This window comes from Epinephelus lanceolatus, chromosome 18 (assembly GCF_041903045.1).
Source record: "Epinephelus lanceolatus isolate andai-2023 chromosome 18, ASM4190304v1, whole genome shotgun sequence".
In the NCBI taxonomy this organism is placed as follows: domain Eukaryota; kingdom Metazoa; phylum Chordata; class Actinopteri; order Perciformes; family Serranidae; genus Epinephelus; species Epinephelus lanceolatus.
In genome coordinates this window covers 23297268-23315336 of record NC_135751.1, presented here as the reverse complement: position 1 = coordinate 23315336, position 18069 = coordinate 23297268, and the positions used below count along the sequence as shown (strand labels likewise).

At 40.0% G+C, this 18069-nt stretch overlaps 2 protein-coding genes across 3 annotated transcripts; one reads left to right on the top strand and one right to left on the bottom strand.

Moving 5' to 3' along the window:
- Window positions 1-913: 913 nt before the first annotated feature.
- LOC117268961 (neuropeptide B-like) lies at window positions 914-2724 on the top strand. Its single transcript, XM_033645755.2, has 2 exons — window positions 914-1426; window positions 2342-2724. The coding sequence occupies exons 1-2, from the start codon at window positions 1169-1171 to the stop codon at window positions 2468-2470; spliced, it is 387 nt and encodes a 128-aa protein (XP_033501646.1). The 5' UTR covers window positions 914-1168; the 3' UTR covers window positions 2471-2724.
- A 300-nt stretch (window positions 2725-3024) lies between these two features.
- Window positions 3025-17250, bottom strand: LOC117268997 (guanine nucleotide-binding protein G(o) subunit alpha-like). Of its 2 annotated transcripts, XM_033645806.2 has the most exons (10): window positions 17129-17250; window positions 16035-16170; window positions 15854-15945; window positions 15658-15750; window positions 15209-15369; window positions 10393-10521; window positions 5449-5575; window positions 5256-5327; window positions 4116-4203; window positions 3025-3405 (listed from the first exon to the last, which is right to left on the bottom strand). In XM_033645806.2, exons 1-10 carry the CDS (start codon window positions 17165-17167, stop codon window positions 3215-3217), a joined length of 1128 nt encoding a protein of 375 aa, XP_033501697.1. In that variant the 5' UTR covers window positions 17168-17250; the 3' UTR covers window positions 3025-3214. The 2 variants fall into 2 exon arrangements, with proteins under 2 accessions (XP_033501697.1, XP_078017606.1); XM_078161480.1 differs by lacking the exon at window positions 4116-4203.
- Between the last annotated feature and the right edge of the window lie 819 nt (window positions 17251-18069).

Genomic DNA, 18069 nt, shown 5'->3' with positions numbered 1-18069 from the left:
TGTTGCATCACCACCTCCGCAGTTAATACAGCTTCCATCAAAAACCCTCTAAACCAGTGGTTCCCAACCAGTCCAGCCACAGGTTCCAGATTTCTCCTTAGTCATTAGTTCAAGGTCCAAACAGTTTAATATATTCAGCGTCACACTTGCGTTTGGCCATGTCATTGAGCTAGTTTGCTCTGTATGTTTAATAGCTTTTTCACTCACTCTACTGCAGGAAACAGCACTTCAAAGTAAAAGCTTTGTGTCGGAAATCCACTGTACTTAAAAATAAAGTGTGTTTTTTTGTTTTTGTTTTTTTTTTCAAACTTTTGCAGTCACTTGTGATCAATTTACAAAGGACCCACGACCCCCACCAGTTGGCCGCTGCTCTAAACAATGAACACTGAAGGAATCCTAGTCTCGCTCACCAGACCTTTCTCAAGAAAAGAAAGGTCTGGCTGGGCTGACTCTCACTGTGAGATTGGAGGAAAAAACGCCCCGGCTGCTTGTACTTCTTTCAACCAATCACAATCGTTCTGGGCGGTGCCACAGCAAATATTGCCGGAGGAAACAGATTTTGGTGTAACACGCCCACAAAAATATCACCTACAAGACGCGAACCATGGCAGAAAAATGGCTACATCCCCGCAAGATCAAACACTGCAAAAGTTAGTAAAGAATGTGTTGAAAACGGTTGAAAACTGCTACACAACCGGAGGTGGTAGGGCGGGACTTCAGCGGGCTCGTTCTGCCCAATGAGAGGCTGATCTCTGCAGCAAACTTCCACCCACTCAGACTAAAGAAATCCTAACCACAAGTTTCAGCTGGCTGCAATCTGCAATCCTCACCACTAGGTGCCACCAAAGCCCCCTCTTACACACTGCTCCTTTAACTCAGGTTAAATACAGATTTATCAGACTTTAACTGGAATATTTCACAAGTGCTTTCACAAATTTGATGCATTTAAGTTCAACTTTTTATTTAAATGTTGATGATAGACAGATAAACAAAAAGCATTGGCCAGGAGGAGTGAATTTCTCTGAGGTGTGTGTGGGTGTGTGTGAAACACTCACTCTGGGTCAGTTTACGTTGATCACGGGTCCATATAAAGACCGGAGCAGTGTGCGGTGACAGAGAGGAGGACCAGTCAGTCAGAGTTGCACAGGACCTAGCCTCAGTGCTCGACATGGACATGCCCGCTAAACTCGTGTTCCCCATCGTGGTGATCTCCGTGCTGGTGGCTTGCAGTCCGACGGAGGCGTGGTACAAGCAGATGGCCGGTCCGAGCTACTACTCAGTGGGCAGGGCGTCCGGCTTGCTGTCCGGAATCCGGAGGTCACCGTACATCAGGAGAGCCGAGCCGCAGCCGTCAGACGGCGAAGAGCTGGCGACTAACAACGTGTTTCCTGAGTTCACTGCGCAGAGTTACATCCTGAAGACCATGGTCAGTGATCACTGTGTTTTATCAAGGCGTTATTGTTTGGATGGGAGTGCCATTACGCAGCGTAAAAGCGCATTATCCGAGTTTAATATGATTTGTTTAACCTGAAAATCCAATTTTCCTTAAAAGTACAAAACAGCATTTGGTTGTCTTGAACACAGACTAAACAGGTGAAGTTACTGAAGGATTTTGCTTTTGAAATGTCAGATGTTGAACTTTTATGCTCATTATGAGTTTGGCATAAACTCTGGCTAGTTTGTAGTACCATTTGTTTTATTTTTGCAGTGAATCCCCTCTTTCTAGCGCTATATATATATATATATATATATATATATATATATATATATATATATATATATATATATATATATATATATATATATATATATATATATATATATATTATTTATATATTCTTATTTTTTGTTACTTTATGTATTTTTACCTGAAGACGGAGTGCCTCAGCATTTTTCCTTGGTCGTCTGCATTTTCTACAAACAGCAAGACCTCCTTGGTTTTTGTTCCATATCAAAAATAATGTGTTATATTGATGTATTATTACTGAAAAATAATGTAGCTGGTTAATTTTGGGCAGTTTAATCCTTCTTGGTGCATCCAATTTTATAAACTGACTTCATGTTTTGTATTTTAAAACCTTAATCTACCAAACTACTACTAAATACAAAACTGTCTCAAGTACAAAGTGCAGTATTTCTCTCTGAAATGTAGGATGGAAACTATGGTAGTAAATGTATTTGGTTGTCACATAAAAGGAGACAAACTTCTGAGATGAGGTCCAGTGTGTTATATTTGTTAGGATATCACACATCACAGTTTGTCTGATTTAAGCGTACAGAATTTAAAAGGTTAAGTTTTTCCTAAGGTAACAAAATCATTTGTCTGTGTCTCTCCAAACAGCCTGTTTGCATCAAAGACATCACACCAAACCTGCAGAGCTGTGAACTCTTCCAGGCAACGAAGGGTTCATTTAAGTGCAAAGCGGACATCTTCCTCACTCTGGACTCCGCAGACTGTGCAGCAGACTGAGCAGTGAAGCCGACAGCTGGGCTGGATGATGAAGCCTACTTCTTGAAAGCGTGCCATTTTTAATGACTGTACATTTCTCAGACTTCAACCTCAATGTTAATGTTGCACTAGATGGAAGATATGATACTTTTCATTTACCATTTCACCAGGTTATTGATTTTAAGAAAAAATGTGTCTTAAATCTTTAAGCTGTAAAAGTAATGTATGACTGTACATATTTTATGAGTTTTCATTAATAAATTAATCACATTGCAGCCTCTTGTTGAAATTACTGAATGAAAAACTTTTTTCCTCATATATACTGATAAAAAACACACTGCACTTTTTGCAAGCTAATGTGTCATAATCAGTACTTGAACAATCCTTTTGGGGATTAATTCAGTTCTGGATGATTTAAATGTATATGAATCAAACCTTAAAAACATAACTAAAAATTGGTGCAGTTTCCAAGTTACAGTTAACATGCATGCATTAAACAGCTCATAAATAAAAACTCCTGCATGGATATCGTCTTTGAAATGGAAGATATAACAAACGGCACTAAAAGGACTAGGCATGTTTATCAATAAATATTTTATTTAAAATGTTTTAAAATAAATTTGGGAAAGTGCATCTTAACAGAACATCATCATCTGCTTAAATAAGTTATTCTAAAATGGTGAAACCAATCGTGATAAAACTAAAAGTCCAGCGCTGGATGACTAAAAACACAACTTCACAGTCCTAACAGCCCTCAGGAGATGTTTACAGCAGCTGCACAGCCGCTAGATTCTCACTCATAACCTGATCTATGACCATGTGGAAGACAACCTGTACGTTAGCGGTGTCTGTGGCAGTGGTGAAGTGGTGGTAGATGGGCTTGTCCGGGCGGCTGTTGCATGACGAGAACATGGCAGCGATGTGGTGGGCTGCAGCGTCCACGTCACCATCGGCTCCTGGATTTCAGTGAAGTGAGGAGTCAGTGTTAAGGACAGTCCAAACTGCACACAGTCGGTCTGATTCATTGATTAAATATTGATAAGCAAGACACGGTCTTCCGGTGAGAAACTCAACACAAGTTTTCCACCTCAATCCTCAAACACACAAATAAAACATGACACAGAGTTCAGTACTCAGTTGTTGTGAATGAGTGTGAAATATGTATGACAATGATCTGGCCAGAATTAATGATATACACACAAACAGATGACTGTATGTGAATACTCTGATGCTCTCTGGCCAGAAGGAATTCTGATTACCCAATGGACACAGAGGATTCAGCGACCACCCAGCAAAAACAGACAGACACACAGACACACACAACCAATTCCATGAGGTAGTAAGAATTTTAAAATATACCTCTGAGTTACAAGTTGTGAACTCCAGAGTTGCACACAGCTGATAGCATATGTCAGCAGTTCCTCAAGTTTGGGGTCAGAACACTGGGGCAGTTGCAATGTAAATGTGAGATTCCCAAGATTACTATTAAGATACTAAGATAACTAAATATGTTTAAAATCTATCATCTTTGTTTAAATAACTATTTGAACTGTCTTGGTTTGCCCAAAACAAAAAGGCAAAAGTATGCCATACTCAAAATCGCACAGATATTTGACAGCTCTACCTGCGTCAGAAAACATAAAACAATCAATCCTCTCTAAAGTACCTTTGTAACTAGGCAGGTAAAATCTCAAGTGTCTTCCCGAGTGTAGGATCTTGTCTCGGAAAAGGTCGGTTTTGTTCATAAACAGAATCTGTAGGAGAGATAGAGCACCAGAATTGTAAATTTAAAAAAGAAAATCCACAGTGACAACAGTCAAATAACCCTCTAGTCGATGACTTTGGGTACAATTTCACAACATAACTCATGGGTGTGAAATGTATCACATTCACAACATTTAAGTATCAGTTTAAAATTATGAAAAGACTGCATGAGCCTCATGAATAAAATATTATCTCCATACTGCTGTATATCACACACAGAGCATCCTGACATCCTCTGTAATGAGGATACGGTGGATCTCCTAACTCACGAGGGAATAAATACCCTCCATACATACAAGCGTCCTGCTCCACACTGAGCCTGCACCTCTAGAGCCAAAACACACTAATGCACAACGTGTGTATCAGACTAGTCCATGAAAACACACACTACTGGCACTTAACACAAAAATGAACCACACTTGGTGAAAAATGAAAATCCTACAAATACCTACAAATATATTTTGGTTTTCAGTAGCCTTGCCTTGAATGCATAATAATGCATAATCTCTATTTAAAGCAAATCTCTTCACACCGCTAATAGAGAAGCAATACACTGTCCAGCATTGGAAACACAATTAACATTTTTAAAAATGATGCAAGAGAATATCTGTAAGATATCCCTTGCCCCTCCACCAGGTGTTAAACAGTGCTCACAGCCAACTTACTAAACACACATCACCTGCCCTACATCTCAGCTAGACTTTGTATGCTAATTATGTCTGTCAGACGCAATCATACCCAGTTTGTGTCACGTCTGCTTGGCATGAGTGATTACCGAAAAAGCCCCTCAGTGCCTTCGTCACCTCCGCACATTTAGATGAGCTTTGAAACAGACGGGGCAACAAGAGCTGAGAATAAAGGCACACTTCTGTGGTTGGCTGTGGTAAGTCAGTCTGGTTCATACGTCTGTTTCCTGTTTATGGAGTTAGCATCGTTAGCTTCTCACCACCAGCTCAGCCACCTTCATGTTGAAAAGACAACTCATGTGCTCTGAATTTTGCATAAAGCCCTTGTAAGAAGGCCAGGGTGTGAATAAACTTACCAGTGAGGCGCTGCTGAAAACTGCGTTGGTGCAGACGGATGTAAAAAGTTTGAGACTTTCTTGCAGGCGATTCTGAAGGAAAATGAAGTAGAGGCGCCGAGGGCAACACATTCAGCTAAAATCAGTGACTTTTCTGCCAAGTAATAACACACAGTATCAAATTTGATTTATGCCATCACAAAAATTACCATACCCCTGAAGGCTCCTCCGTCTGTATATCATAGCTGCTGAGGGCCACGACAAACAACACGGCCTGAATACAGTCAAAGCAGCTGAGCCACTTCCTCCTCTCACTGCGCTGGCCCCCGACATCATACAACCTGTCAGTAAGCAAAAAGCAATCCAGTCATGCTTTATTCATCCAGTGAGTTGCTTACAACAGCTCACATAGACCGTACGTCAAAGGAGAGAGAAAAGTATGATTCACTGTGTGTGTTTTACACCTTAAATCACTCTTAACAATCTATAAAGACATGATGGAGCGCTTGTGTGTGCTAAACTCTCCAGAGACTGGTCACATGAGTTTATTAGAAATATCAGAAAACTGTTTCAGTCTAGGGTGATATCCTTTATATTGAATAATGATATTAATTCAAACCCAGTTCAAATATTGGGGCAATCCACTTCAAATTATGGTGCGGCACGATAGTGCAGTCGAGGGTCTTGGTGACACAGGTAATGAGTTCCCATTTGGGCCAGACGGTCTCCAGGTGCATGATTGCAGTACTCATGTCAGAGGCAATGAAGCATTTATCCCCTGGGTCAAGAGTCAGATTTAACAAGCCGGGGGACAATAAGCCTTAACTGTGGTGTTTGACGGCTGTAGTTTCTGAGCTGCAGAAAAGAAAACCATCATTCATGTCCGTAAGAAGGCTTTTATGGTTTTTCAGATTTAGTGGAAGAGCAAGATCAGACCTGTAAACTGATACACCTCACAAGACCTGAGGAAATAACGTTATTGAATTTAGGTATTTAGTGAAATCAGCTCAAGACATATGAGACTGACTCAGTCTGATGCTGTTTTAGCCATGCGTATGACAATTGCGTGAGAACATATTAAAATCATATGCCTATAATTCAATAAGGAGATGGAAAGCAAAGCCACATAAACTGCTTCTATGTAACATGTCTGTTAGTATTATAGTATTATAAGTGCTGCAGGGAACATAATAACAGACTGCATATGGACAGTTATAATATTTACATGGTCTTCAATGTTGCACAATTTTGGCTGGCTTATTGTTCTGTGGTATCTGAATGGAAATGTTGCTTGATGACCTTGAACCACCTACACACTGACTGTATTCAGCATGAAAGTAAAACAAAAAGACATTGCACCACTACAGTAAGCAATAAAAACACAACTTTATACTTTGGTAGGTTATGAAGTATCAAATATTTCTGTGCAGTTCCGGCTTTGAAAATTGGCAAAGGTGATAAAAAATGCTTTAAGTACACTGCAGTTGTTTTCCCAAATGCCTTTTGAACATCTAGAATATCATATGATGAAATGTCCTTTAATGAAAGTTTAGCATTTCACCAGGAGCATTTCTGTAGCACCACAATGCTTCATTTATAATGGTATGTTGCAACACCATTCCATTTTTATCCGCTTATCCAGGGCCAGGTTGCGGGGGCAGCAGGCCAAGCAAAGTACTTTGTACTTCCCTCTCCCCAGCAATGCTTTCCAGCTCCTCCAGGGGGACTCCAAGGGTTCCCAGGCCAGATGAGATATGCAATCCCTCCAGCATGTTCTGGGTCTGCCCCGGGGCCTCCTACCAGTGGGACACCCAGGAGGCATCCTGATTAGATGCCCGAACCACCTCAGCTCATCCCTTTCGACGCGAAGGAGCAGCGGCTCTACTCCGAGCTCCCTCTGGATGTCCGAGCTCCTTACCCTATCTCTAAGGCTGAGCCCAGACACCCCACGGAGAAAACTCATTTCAGCCGCTTGTATCCGCGATCTCATTCTTTCGGGTACTACCCAGAGCTCATGACCATAGGTGAGGGTTGGGACGTAGATGAGGCAGTAAATCAAAAGCTTCACTGTCCGGCTCAGCTCCCTCTTCACCATGACAGACCAGCGCAGCGCCTGCATCACTGCAGAAGCTGCACCAAATCTCTGATCAATCTTACGCTCCATTCTACCCTCAGGCATGAACAGGACTCAAAGATACTTGAACTCCTTCGCTTGAGGCAGTAACTCTCTTCCAACCTGGAGGGGGCAATCCACCAGTTTCCGGCAGAGAACTATGGCCTCAGATTTGGAGGTGCTGACCTTTATCCCTGCCGCTTCACACTCAGCTGCAAACTGCCCCAGTGCATGCTGGAGGTCATGGATGTTCCAACACATTTAACCTTTATCAAAAAAATGCAGGTCCTGAAATTTGGATACTGAACTTGCCCATATTAAGATTCTGATAATAATGTGATTCATTGTGCAGCCCTAACTCTGAAGCAGGTCTAACGTTGAAGAAGCTACAGTGTTTACAATATTAATGATGTCCTGGTCTGTATGGATTCTATTTCTTATAATGACCCACACACTGAATGCAGTCGTAGCACAAGGCGCAGGGGGAATCAAGAATGACTGCTTACTCTGTATGCTTCCTCCATATTTGTGTTATTATTCCTGGAATAACCAGGTGGAGTCAAGCCATCAATATTTCATGTCTGAGCCATGCCCAGGCAGCTGCTTCCTGCAGCTCAGAAGAGTTCAGCTTCAATCAGGGACCCTTCAAGAGTTGGTGGTGAGGCCGAGTCTCTGGAGGCTCAACAAACTGCTTTCTAGGACAGCATCTTAAAGAGTGTATGACAACTCCATGAGCAGTAACTCTGATGGAAAATAAATTTAAGTCCAAGTCCTCAATGCACCATAGAATAGGTTTTGTGTTTAACCCATTGATTGAAAATTGAGTATACTGACATTATTGACACCCACTTCCCAAAGTTATTTATTGTTGATCAGTTCCATAGCCTCTCAGTCATCACAAGTTTTACTGAAAATCTACTTAGAGAGTGGTAAAATATGGTTGTTGTCACTACAGCCAACATTTAATCAAATGTACTTATTTAAAATTTGAAGTTACGATATTTTGTGCTACAGGCTTATGAATGATAAATTCTCTCTCCCACTGTTTCTTGACTGTCTGTATGCTGTCAACTGTCCAATAAAAGGACAAACATGCAGAACAATAACCATAAAAACAACTGAGCAACTACACCTTCTAACAGTTCCAAAGCCATCTTTATTACAGGCTGCTCTTCGTTTCCAAGCAAGCTAATTACTAACATAATCAAAACCTTTTAAAGGCAGCGGCGCAAGGCACAAATCTGCTAAACAACCAAAAAAATAGGGAACTGGTTCCAGTTGAGAACCGGTTTTAAATTGTCTGATCCATTGGAATCTTAGCTTAGCAATTGCTTTTACTGATGCTGGCATGTTTTTCTGCCAAACAATGACATCGAGCTCACGCGCATAAACTGGAAACCTGCAACAAGGAGTTGCGACACAGAGGAAGAAATGGTTCAAAGCACTGCTTCATTTCACAAACAAAGATGACATCAGTGCTGGTGGTAATTTCTATAATTTCTATAAAATTATCATTTCAAGTAAGGGTGGGGGAAAAAACACTATAAATTCTGCAAATGCTTTGTATCTGACACTCTATGCACATGTGACACTGCTTACCAACTGCGCAGCATGTCCATTACCAAGGGTCAATATCCTGTGTAACAATAGCATTAGCACCATGAAGACAGTCTTGGCATGTTTTTCATTTGACTAAGAAATACTCGCTGAATTTGAAGGCTGTACAAATATTCTCATTTCATCAACACTATGTTCAGACTCAGAGATAATTAGAATTACAATTATTGGTTGTATGCCTCCACGAACTTGGCAAGTTGCAATTACAGTTTACATCAATGTCTGTGGAAAAACATGGACGCTTCACACCCATCTTCCCCAAATTTGCAAATAAATTCCTAAGTTATGGCCAAAAACATGTTTTGTGAGGTCACAGTGACCTTGATCTTGAGGATTGACCTTCAATCCTCAAATTCTTATCAGTCCATGTGGACATTTGTGCCAAATTTGAAAAAAAAATCCCTCAGGGCGCTCTTGACACAAAACATTCACAAAATTAGACATACGCAAGGTCACAGTGACCTTAACCTTCGACCCCCAAACTCTCAACAGTTCACTGTTGGCCGCAAGTTGATATTTGTGCCAAATTTGAAAATATTCCCTTACTGTGTTCCTGAAATATTGCTTTCATGAGAATGAGACAGATGCAAGGTCCCAGTGCCCTTTGACAATTAAAATAACTAATTTCGTCCTTGAGTCCAAGTGAACGTTTGTGCCAAAGTTGGAAAAATGTCCTTAAGGTGTTCTTAAGGCATTGTGTTCATAAGAATGGGACGGGCGGACAACCTGAAAATATGCCTCCAGCCACAGCTATTGCCTGTGTGAAGGCAAAACAAAATTGTTGCGTTGATGCTGAAAACTTTTTTCCCCAAACAGAAAACTGATCAAGAATCAATAAGGCAATCAATAAAGTATCAGAAAGACTGAAGCAGAACAGATAATGGAATAAGGAGCAATAAAATCTTACCATTTCTCATCCCTGACCAAAACTGATTTGTTATTCATCTACAGATACATATTGAAACACACTTAGTATGCAATGTAAAGCCTACAGTCTGACATCAAGTGTTTTGTGTGTGTGTGTAACAGCATGCTTGTGTTAAACTGCATGTGTACATGTGGTTGCCATGTATACACATTGACTGTGCGTGCAGTGATGTCTATACCACCCAAGTTTGCATTAAATGTTGCTTTTAGACTTAATATCCATACTATACTTCATAATGCCATAAGACATGAATAGCTTGACTGTTCATTTTTAAGTATAAAAAGCAAAGAGTTCAACTGTTCTTTGAAAGTGAAGGCAGGTGAAATATTGTGTTAATATTAACAGTGCATATTCAGCAATGTATTTCTGTATAATATACTTTTTGAGAGCCCAGTGTGACTTAATAAAACCTTTACCTTTATTAACTCAATATACGGCATTGGCACTATATCATGTTGCAACCACTGCTGAATTCACACTGCCAGTTTAATAAGTCTTACCGAAAGATCATTTCATTAAGTTGAAACTGCGTCTCAATGATTCCACAGGTCCTCACTCGCACTCTCAGAACATCTGTCTCGGTGGGGACGTATTTGGGAGCGATGATTCGACTCATGTTCTCGAAGAAACTGGAGAGGGAATAGGAAGGAGAAGAAGCAGCAGCATCAGACCAACATTACAGAAAGTCTATTATGAGAAGATACGCATCCAGATTTTGCTTTTGTCAGATTTCCTTTTAATATCACACTAAGACAGCAAATGCTTGAGGTTTTCATACAGAGGCTTTGGGCTTTGAGAGCTAGTTTAATGAAACTGGGCAGTAAAAAGTAATTTCTCACCTGCACAAGCTTTCTTTCTTTTTGATTCAAGCTATTACTCAGCTACTTCTACACCCAGTTGCCACAAGTGAAAACTAATTTCTAAAGACAACAGCCTTGCACCAAATTCCACCTCCATGGAGGGCAAAATGTTCGTTTTTTGTTGAAACTGGTTTGGTGGGTTTTGTGACTTACTGCAGAGGTGTTGATTTTACTTAATTTTGGAGACTGTTGAATTGTAATGTGTTAAACTGAGAGGCGTTTCTAATATATAGTCTCCCTGATCGATATAACTTCCATTACAGTCGAGAAGAAACACTGAAGTTAAAGAGGAATTGCACAGATTTTACACATCAAAGTCTGTTTATAGGTGTTAGGGGGTACTGCTGCATATGGGGAAAGAAGTTGTATAAAGTATTGTGTCTCCACAGGGAGCTGTGTGAGGAAGTGTCAAGAGATGTCACTTGAGTGAGCGCTGGTCATTTTGCAAGCCCCTGTAGTCTGCGCCTCATCTCTGCTTGAGGCAAATGGGTGAAGACTACATTAGCAACTAAAGAATAGGATCTCTCTTGTTCTACTGCATGGATTTTTTATTTTCTTTTGGACTGTCCATCATGAGTCTGACAATGTGATGAGAGTGTATATAAAGTATAGTATGTGCCATTACGTGACCTACAGATTAGAAAATATCTTTGCCTACTTTACTGGCTGCAGGTCTGTTGTGTGTGACTTGTGTTGTTGTAGACTACACAAACGATTCCCAACAATGATTTTATGTCAGTTAGTGTTGTCACGATACCAAAATCTTTGTTTCGGTACCCATACCAGTATGAATTTAGATACTTTTTGGTACTTTTCCTAAGGAAAAGTCCTTTTGGCTACAAACCTTTAGAACAATAAATAGTAGGGGTGTAACGGTACCAAAAAATCATGGTTCTGTAAGTACCTCGGTACGGATGGTTTGGTTGCTCAAATGTTTCACCAAGTTGGTGTTGTCTCGTGTTGTCTCCCTTTGCGAGGCAGACTTTCTCTTGTCTTTTTTCACGTGCGCCAGCTGTGAATGTTGATACAGGTGTTGTCATACACACCACTTGTGCAATCTGTGCTCCAATAAGAACAAGAAAGGCGTTTGTGTGCATAAATGAGTAAAATAAATTAACTAAATTCAATGAATTGAATCAATTTCAAAGTACCGGTATTTTCCAAATGCAGTATAGTACCGTTTGGAATACTCTAGTACCGCGGTACTATTTTAGTACCGGTATACCGTGCAACACTAATGTCAGTGATACGGTTGATACTGATACAGTATCTTCTAACCTGGTCCCTATTAATGAGAGTTTTGTGTCTAAAAGTTTTTGATATTGAGTGAGAGGGCTGTAGCCAGCAGCTGCAAAACAGGCTGCAATGTCATTTTACCTTCACTAAAAGTGCTTGTTTTTGCCACTGCAGGCTCAAATTGTTATTCTGAGTGTCTGAGAACATCATGGGAAGGATCCATACAGAAACAGACCTTTCTGTCAAAGAGTAAGATCCTTTTTGATTAACCAGAAACAGCCCCGAAATTGCTATCGCCTAACCCACCGTCCTCAATTTAAAGAAACAGTAATTCTATCATAAAAAAAATACTTCATTCAAAGCTGACAGAAACAATATTAAACTCACATGTTAAAAATATGCTGGCTCTGTACAACTAAAATTAGTGTTATTCAAATGGAGCCTGGTGGTCTGGCGATATTAATTCTTTGAATAGTAAGATTACATTGGATTTATATAGCGGTGGAGGAGCTCAGACAGGAAGGAGGAGCAAGATTGTGGAGAGCTTTGTAAGTGATGATGAGTTTGAATTGGATACGCTGGTGGATGGGGAGCCAGTGGAGGTTATGAAGGATGAAGGTAATGTGGTCACGGGTGCGGGAGTGTGTGAAAGACGAGCAGCTGACTTCTGGATATACTGTTTGTTTTGGCTGACAAACCATAGTGGAGGCTACTGAAGTGATGTCGATTTTGGGGGCTGTTTACTCTTGAACAAAAAAGCTCTCTAGGGATCCCTTCCATGATGTTGTGAGACTCACTTCCACTTTTAGTGAACGTAAATGTAGATTGTGCACACGCCTCGAATGGTTATATTGCTGTCCGTTTTGCTGCTGTTGGCTGCAGCGCTCTTGCTCAAACTGGTGCAATTTCAAATATTGTTGCTCTTATTAGTCACTTGAACAAAAAATGTGGGAAAATAGGGTCACGATTAAAAAATCCCACAGCTACCCTTGATTCGTTTAGAAACACAAACACTGATTGACTGGATTCATGTCATTCTTCATGCTGATTTCCAAACCACAATGTCCATTTCTCAACAGCAGTGACTTCAACCTAATAAAGCTCATGTTGATTAGAATGGATTTCTAAAACACATATTTTACATCAATAGTTAACTTCCTCTAACTTCACATTTCTTTCTAGCTACATTAACAGTTCAGTTCGTGTCGAAGCTAATGTCCGAGAAGTCATTTTACACGTTGAGGTGCCTTCAGGTCCCGGGGAAGTCAAGTGTGTCACGACACAGTCTAATCCAATATTACTGGAGGGAGAAATCAATGTGGGGTCCGGCAGAGTGAGAATACTGTAAGGCAGTCAGTTGAGTTTCATATCATCCTCCTGCTCCCAAACTTATCGAGTTCCAATAATGAAGCTGTCACATCATCTTTCTCAGTCTGGCCAGCTAGAGTACCTTTTAACTTGGCAGACCTCCTCCCTGTTGCCTCGGAGATAAGACCTCGTCCTCAGTCTATTTATTCAAAGTTTATTTAAAGACAAATTAGTCATCCTTTACTTCATTTCAAAGACTGTATGCAACCACCACGATAAGTCACAAAACAGAATTTTGTGCTGTAGTTTGTAAGTGATGCATCAGCAATTTAAGCATCAACTAAATTACAGAAGGCATCTAAATATGAGCAACATAAGTGGGCCATTCAGTCAATCGAATAAGTAGCAGATACCTTTAATGACATCTGACGATAACCCTCAAAAGGGAAATACTGCAACTTACTGAGGTATAGATCAGTATTAATGGGGTACACAGCTGCTGTGTGAATTCTCTGTTCATTCAGTGTCTTCACTGATTATTGTGAGATAAACTGCTTCCCATTAAAAAGGTCCAGTGTGTAGGATTTAGGGGCATCTATTAGCAGAAATGCTATGTAATAATCATAACCATGTTTTCATTATCGCCTGAATATAAGAAATGTGTTTTCGTTACCTAAGCATGAGCCGTTTTTATCTACATACAGAGGCCGTCCTCTTCCACAGAGTCCACCATGTTGTTCTACAGTAGCCTAGATTAGATAAATCAAACAGTGGCTCTAAATACAGCCATTTGCCTATTTGTGTCGGCCACTGTAGTTTGCCTACACGATTGGCACACTGGAGAAGTTTCAGTTCTGCAACCTCACCGTTACACACTGGACCTTTAAAAAAGGTGCCAAATTATGTCTTGTAATTTCCTACATTTCCCAGAATGGCCCTCAAAACTGTCCATGGACCACGCATTAAGCTTTAATTAATAGAGAAAGCGGAAGTCACACACTCTTTTTGATTTTGCTGCAGTATGAAACACTGACTGGTGCAAACAAACATCCTGACATCGATTTTCCTCGTACATAAAGCTCTAAATTCAGTTATTTTACACGTGAACTGTAAAGTGTGTTAGAGGTTGAGTTTTAAACAAATAATCACACTTTATAGTTGGCCTGAAACTGAGAGAGCAGAACAATAATACTGCCATTTACCAAATGTATTCCACACTCAAGTTAATGATCCACACTTCAGCCAATGATACAACCCACACTGACAAAGGATCCACGCGGAGAAGTGGGGTAGGATTTCATGACAATGTGCATGATGGGTGTTTTTGCTTGTTTGGGTTTTTCATTTTTTAGGATGACCAATTCAAAGAGCACACTGCTAAAGGACAGCAATTGGAAAAAACACAGTTCTGCCCACATAAAGATAAAATTTGGAAAAACATGCTGGCAGTATTTCAAGAACTTCTGATTGATAATAAGTGGACATAATCGGACAGGGAGATGTACTGTGATAAATGACAGTTACATTAAAAGTTTTAAATAAAAACTAATGCTACAGATTCATCAAAACCTCTGTCACAATTCTCCCTGCTCCTCACATGATGCTGTTTGACTTCTTACTCAGTAAACAAGAAAACTGACTCCTTAACCAAGTCTGTTTCATCTGCTCCACCGTAACTCCCTGGATATCTGCAAACAGTGCTTTTTAAATTTGGACCCAATTAAGCCTCCCATTAAACAAATGTCACATGAATCATTTCCTGAGACAAGTTTTTTCTCAGCACTTGTTTCGCCGTTGCTCTGTATTGATAAACTGCGACGACACGCATCTTACTGGGCAACTTCCCTTGACATTTCCACTGTCTATCACAATTGGGCGGCATTGATAGATCACTTGAGGTCATTCTACTCACTAGAGTGCAGAGTCATTCAGCTCAAACTCGTAACCTCTGGCTGCAGCTGCTCGCACCCCTTGGTCGGCCCAAAGTGTACAGACGGCATGAGCTACAAAAGGAAGCAGCTCCTGGTCGTCCCCTAAACACTGGTTGCAGGACAGGATGGAGCGGGCGTGCATCTGCAGTAAATGGACCAAACCAGGACAGGACATTATATATACATATACATCTTTATACTCAAAGTAAAAAGTACAAAAGTACAGGTGATGCACTGTCTGAAGGTACAAATATGTCGTGCCTTCCAACATAATGATCACCGATCTCTATCAGTCATCTCTACTGACAATGTGTACTGTCTACAGATGAAGACTGACATCTAGTGTGACAGTGAGGAGCTGCATGAAAACTGGGCTACCACAAAGCAGATTTAATGAAACCTAATCTAAAAGCGCATCATCCCTTCTCACCTTGTTCTTCTTGTTAGCGAGGTTAATCCTCAGCATCCCCATTCCTCGGAGAACAAACTTCATAGAGGTCAGCAGGTTGTCTAGTACTGCAGGCTGCAGAGGGAATGGCAGTCAACCTTTTGTCCCATTGACTCATAACTTTAATATTTCAGGTCATTAAAATAAATCCTCCATTTGTTTCGCTGCAGTCCAATACCTTGAAACTACTGAGCTCTTGTTTGGAGAAGCCGTGACTGTGGATTATCTTTATCTGTTTGATCAGGGTGCTCTTTCCACTCTCTGCAGCCCCTGGCACACACAAACAAGAGAGATGCTTCACTTTAAAATCACTTCAGTGAAACCTGAAACTACAGACATGTCAGTGCCTTTAAACTTACCAAGCATGAGGATTTTCACCACGTTCGTCTCAGTCTTGGCCTGTTCACAAAGGTCTTGCTCTATTTTAGAGCTCTGGAGTTTAGCCTTTTTACCCTCTTCTGTGATATCCTGGTGCAGGCACATTCCCAAGCAGATCTGAGGAAAGATTCAATTTTCACAGTGAAGCTTAAGTACTATTGTAAAGCACTGACTGCAAAAAATAAGGCTAATTATTCCTACATTGCTAATATTAACATTTCATAAATGATTAGGACGTTTACTGAGAGTTTTAAAAAGCAACACTGACTAAAAATGCAGTAGACGACATTCCTCATTTCCCTAAGCATCAAGATAATATCTTCAGCACTCAAATATAGCATAGAGGAGTAATTTAAAACTAAATAGCATACAGAAATGTAATTTTAATGTCAATATTTTATGACTAGCTTATAAGAAACTATGTTGTCTATTTTTCACCCATAATGGTGGGTTAATTTCACCAATTTTGTAATCTAAAATGTCATAAAACTTACAAAAAGAAAAAAGAAAAAAAGAATAACAAACAAGACAAAGGTAAGTGTCCGAAAAGGAGTAGGTAGAAGTAAAACTTTTGTCCCTTGCCCTTTCTTACATTTCTTCTTTTACCTCATATTATTTCAACAAATTCCCAAATTTATTTACAACCAATATACAACAATCCCCAGTCTATTTACCACCCAATTAAATAAATAAGTAATTTTACTTTACTTTATTTTTGTATAGCACTTTTCAAAACAGTTACAAAGTGCTTTATGAGACAAATAAAAGAGCATACACCATCAAGATAAAAACAGCAATAAAACTTTGAGCATGGGCTAAGACCAGAAAAAACAAAGTGTATAATTGAAATAAATAAAGTATAAATTTGATAAAATAAGGATAGAAACTGGACACAACAGAATTAGTTAAAAAAGCCTTTCTATAAAAGTATGTTTTGAGGAGTGTAAACCCAGTGTTACAAAATAAATATGCACTTCCCTTACACAACCTTCTCATAAAATTATTTTTAGGCAAAACTTTGAGGCAAAATTCTCATTTTTATGTGACTATAACACCAACTGAATGAATGTTGTACCTGCAGTGGGACTGGCAGTAAATGAAGGCAGCAAAACATGTCTCTGCTCCTGCTCAGCACGCCGGTGTCGTTGAGCTTCTGCCTGAACTGTTAGCAAACAAAGTTAGCAACCAGCGGAAGTGCTAATTAGCTTAATTAGGCGCACGTGCTCATTCCCTGTAGACTGGTCGTTGCTCTCAGCTTGATGCCGAGAGGACGCCGGGAAATGTATTTTTGTTTTAAATTAAGGACACAATTTCATTCAACAAGTAGGCCTACAGTAACGTCTTAAGATGTTAGATAACTCACTTAGCACAAGAGTTTATAATGTAACAGACTGTTCTATATTGCTTGACCCTCTTGAGTTGCCGTAGGGCAGTAGGTTTTAATGGGCTGTGCTTGTGTGAGAGTTTTGGGTGTGAAGGAAAAGAATGGGCAGCGGTTGCTGTTGGAGCTCTTACACCGTCTCCTGTCCCGTTTAATTTTTCCACGCCCAACACTTTTACACAGGTATGAGCCCCTTAAAACCATGCTTAAAACAGTGGACCGTCACCCCAAAACCTTTTTTGCCCTACGGCAACGCAAGAGGGACAAACAATACAGAACAGTCTGTTACAATAATACTTCATGCTTCTTCTGAACTGCCTCAGAGAAAGGTTCTTTTTACCACATGACATTTAATCTGACAGCTTACTTTTCAAAACAATTTCATAAATACTTCACTTTATAGAATCTATATTGTTATAGATTCACCTACCACAGTATAACAAGCTTCTAATTACTCTGTCTTGCATAGGTTTAGATAAGAGGTGAGAGGTCTTAGGGGACATGTATCATATATATGTATATACACACACACACACACACACACACATATATATATATATATATATATATATACATATAGGTTATATGTGCATTTGTCTTTCCCAGTGAAACAAGAAAGAAGCAAAAGACTTTAA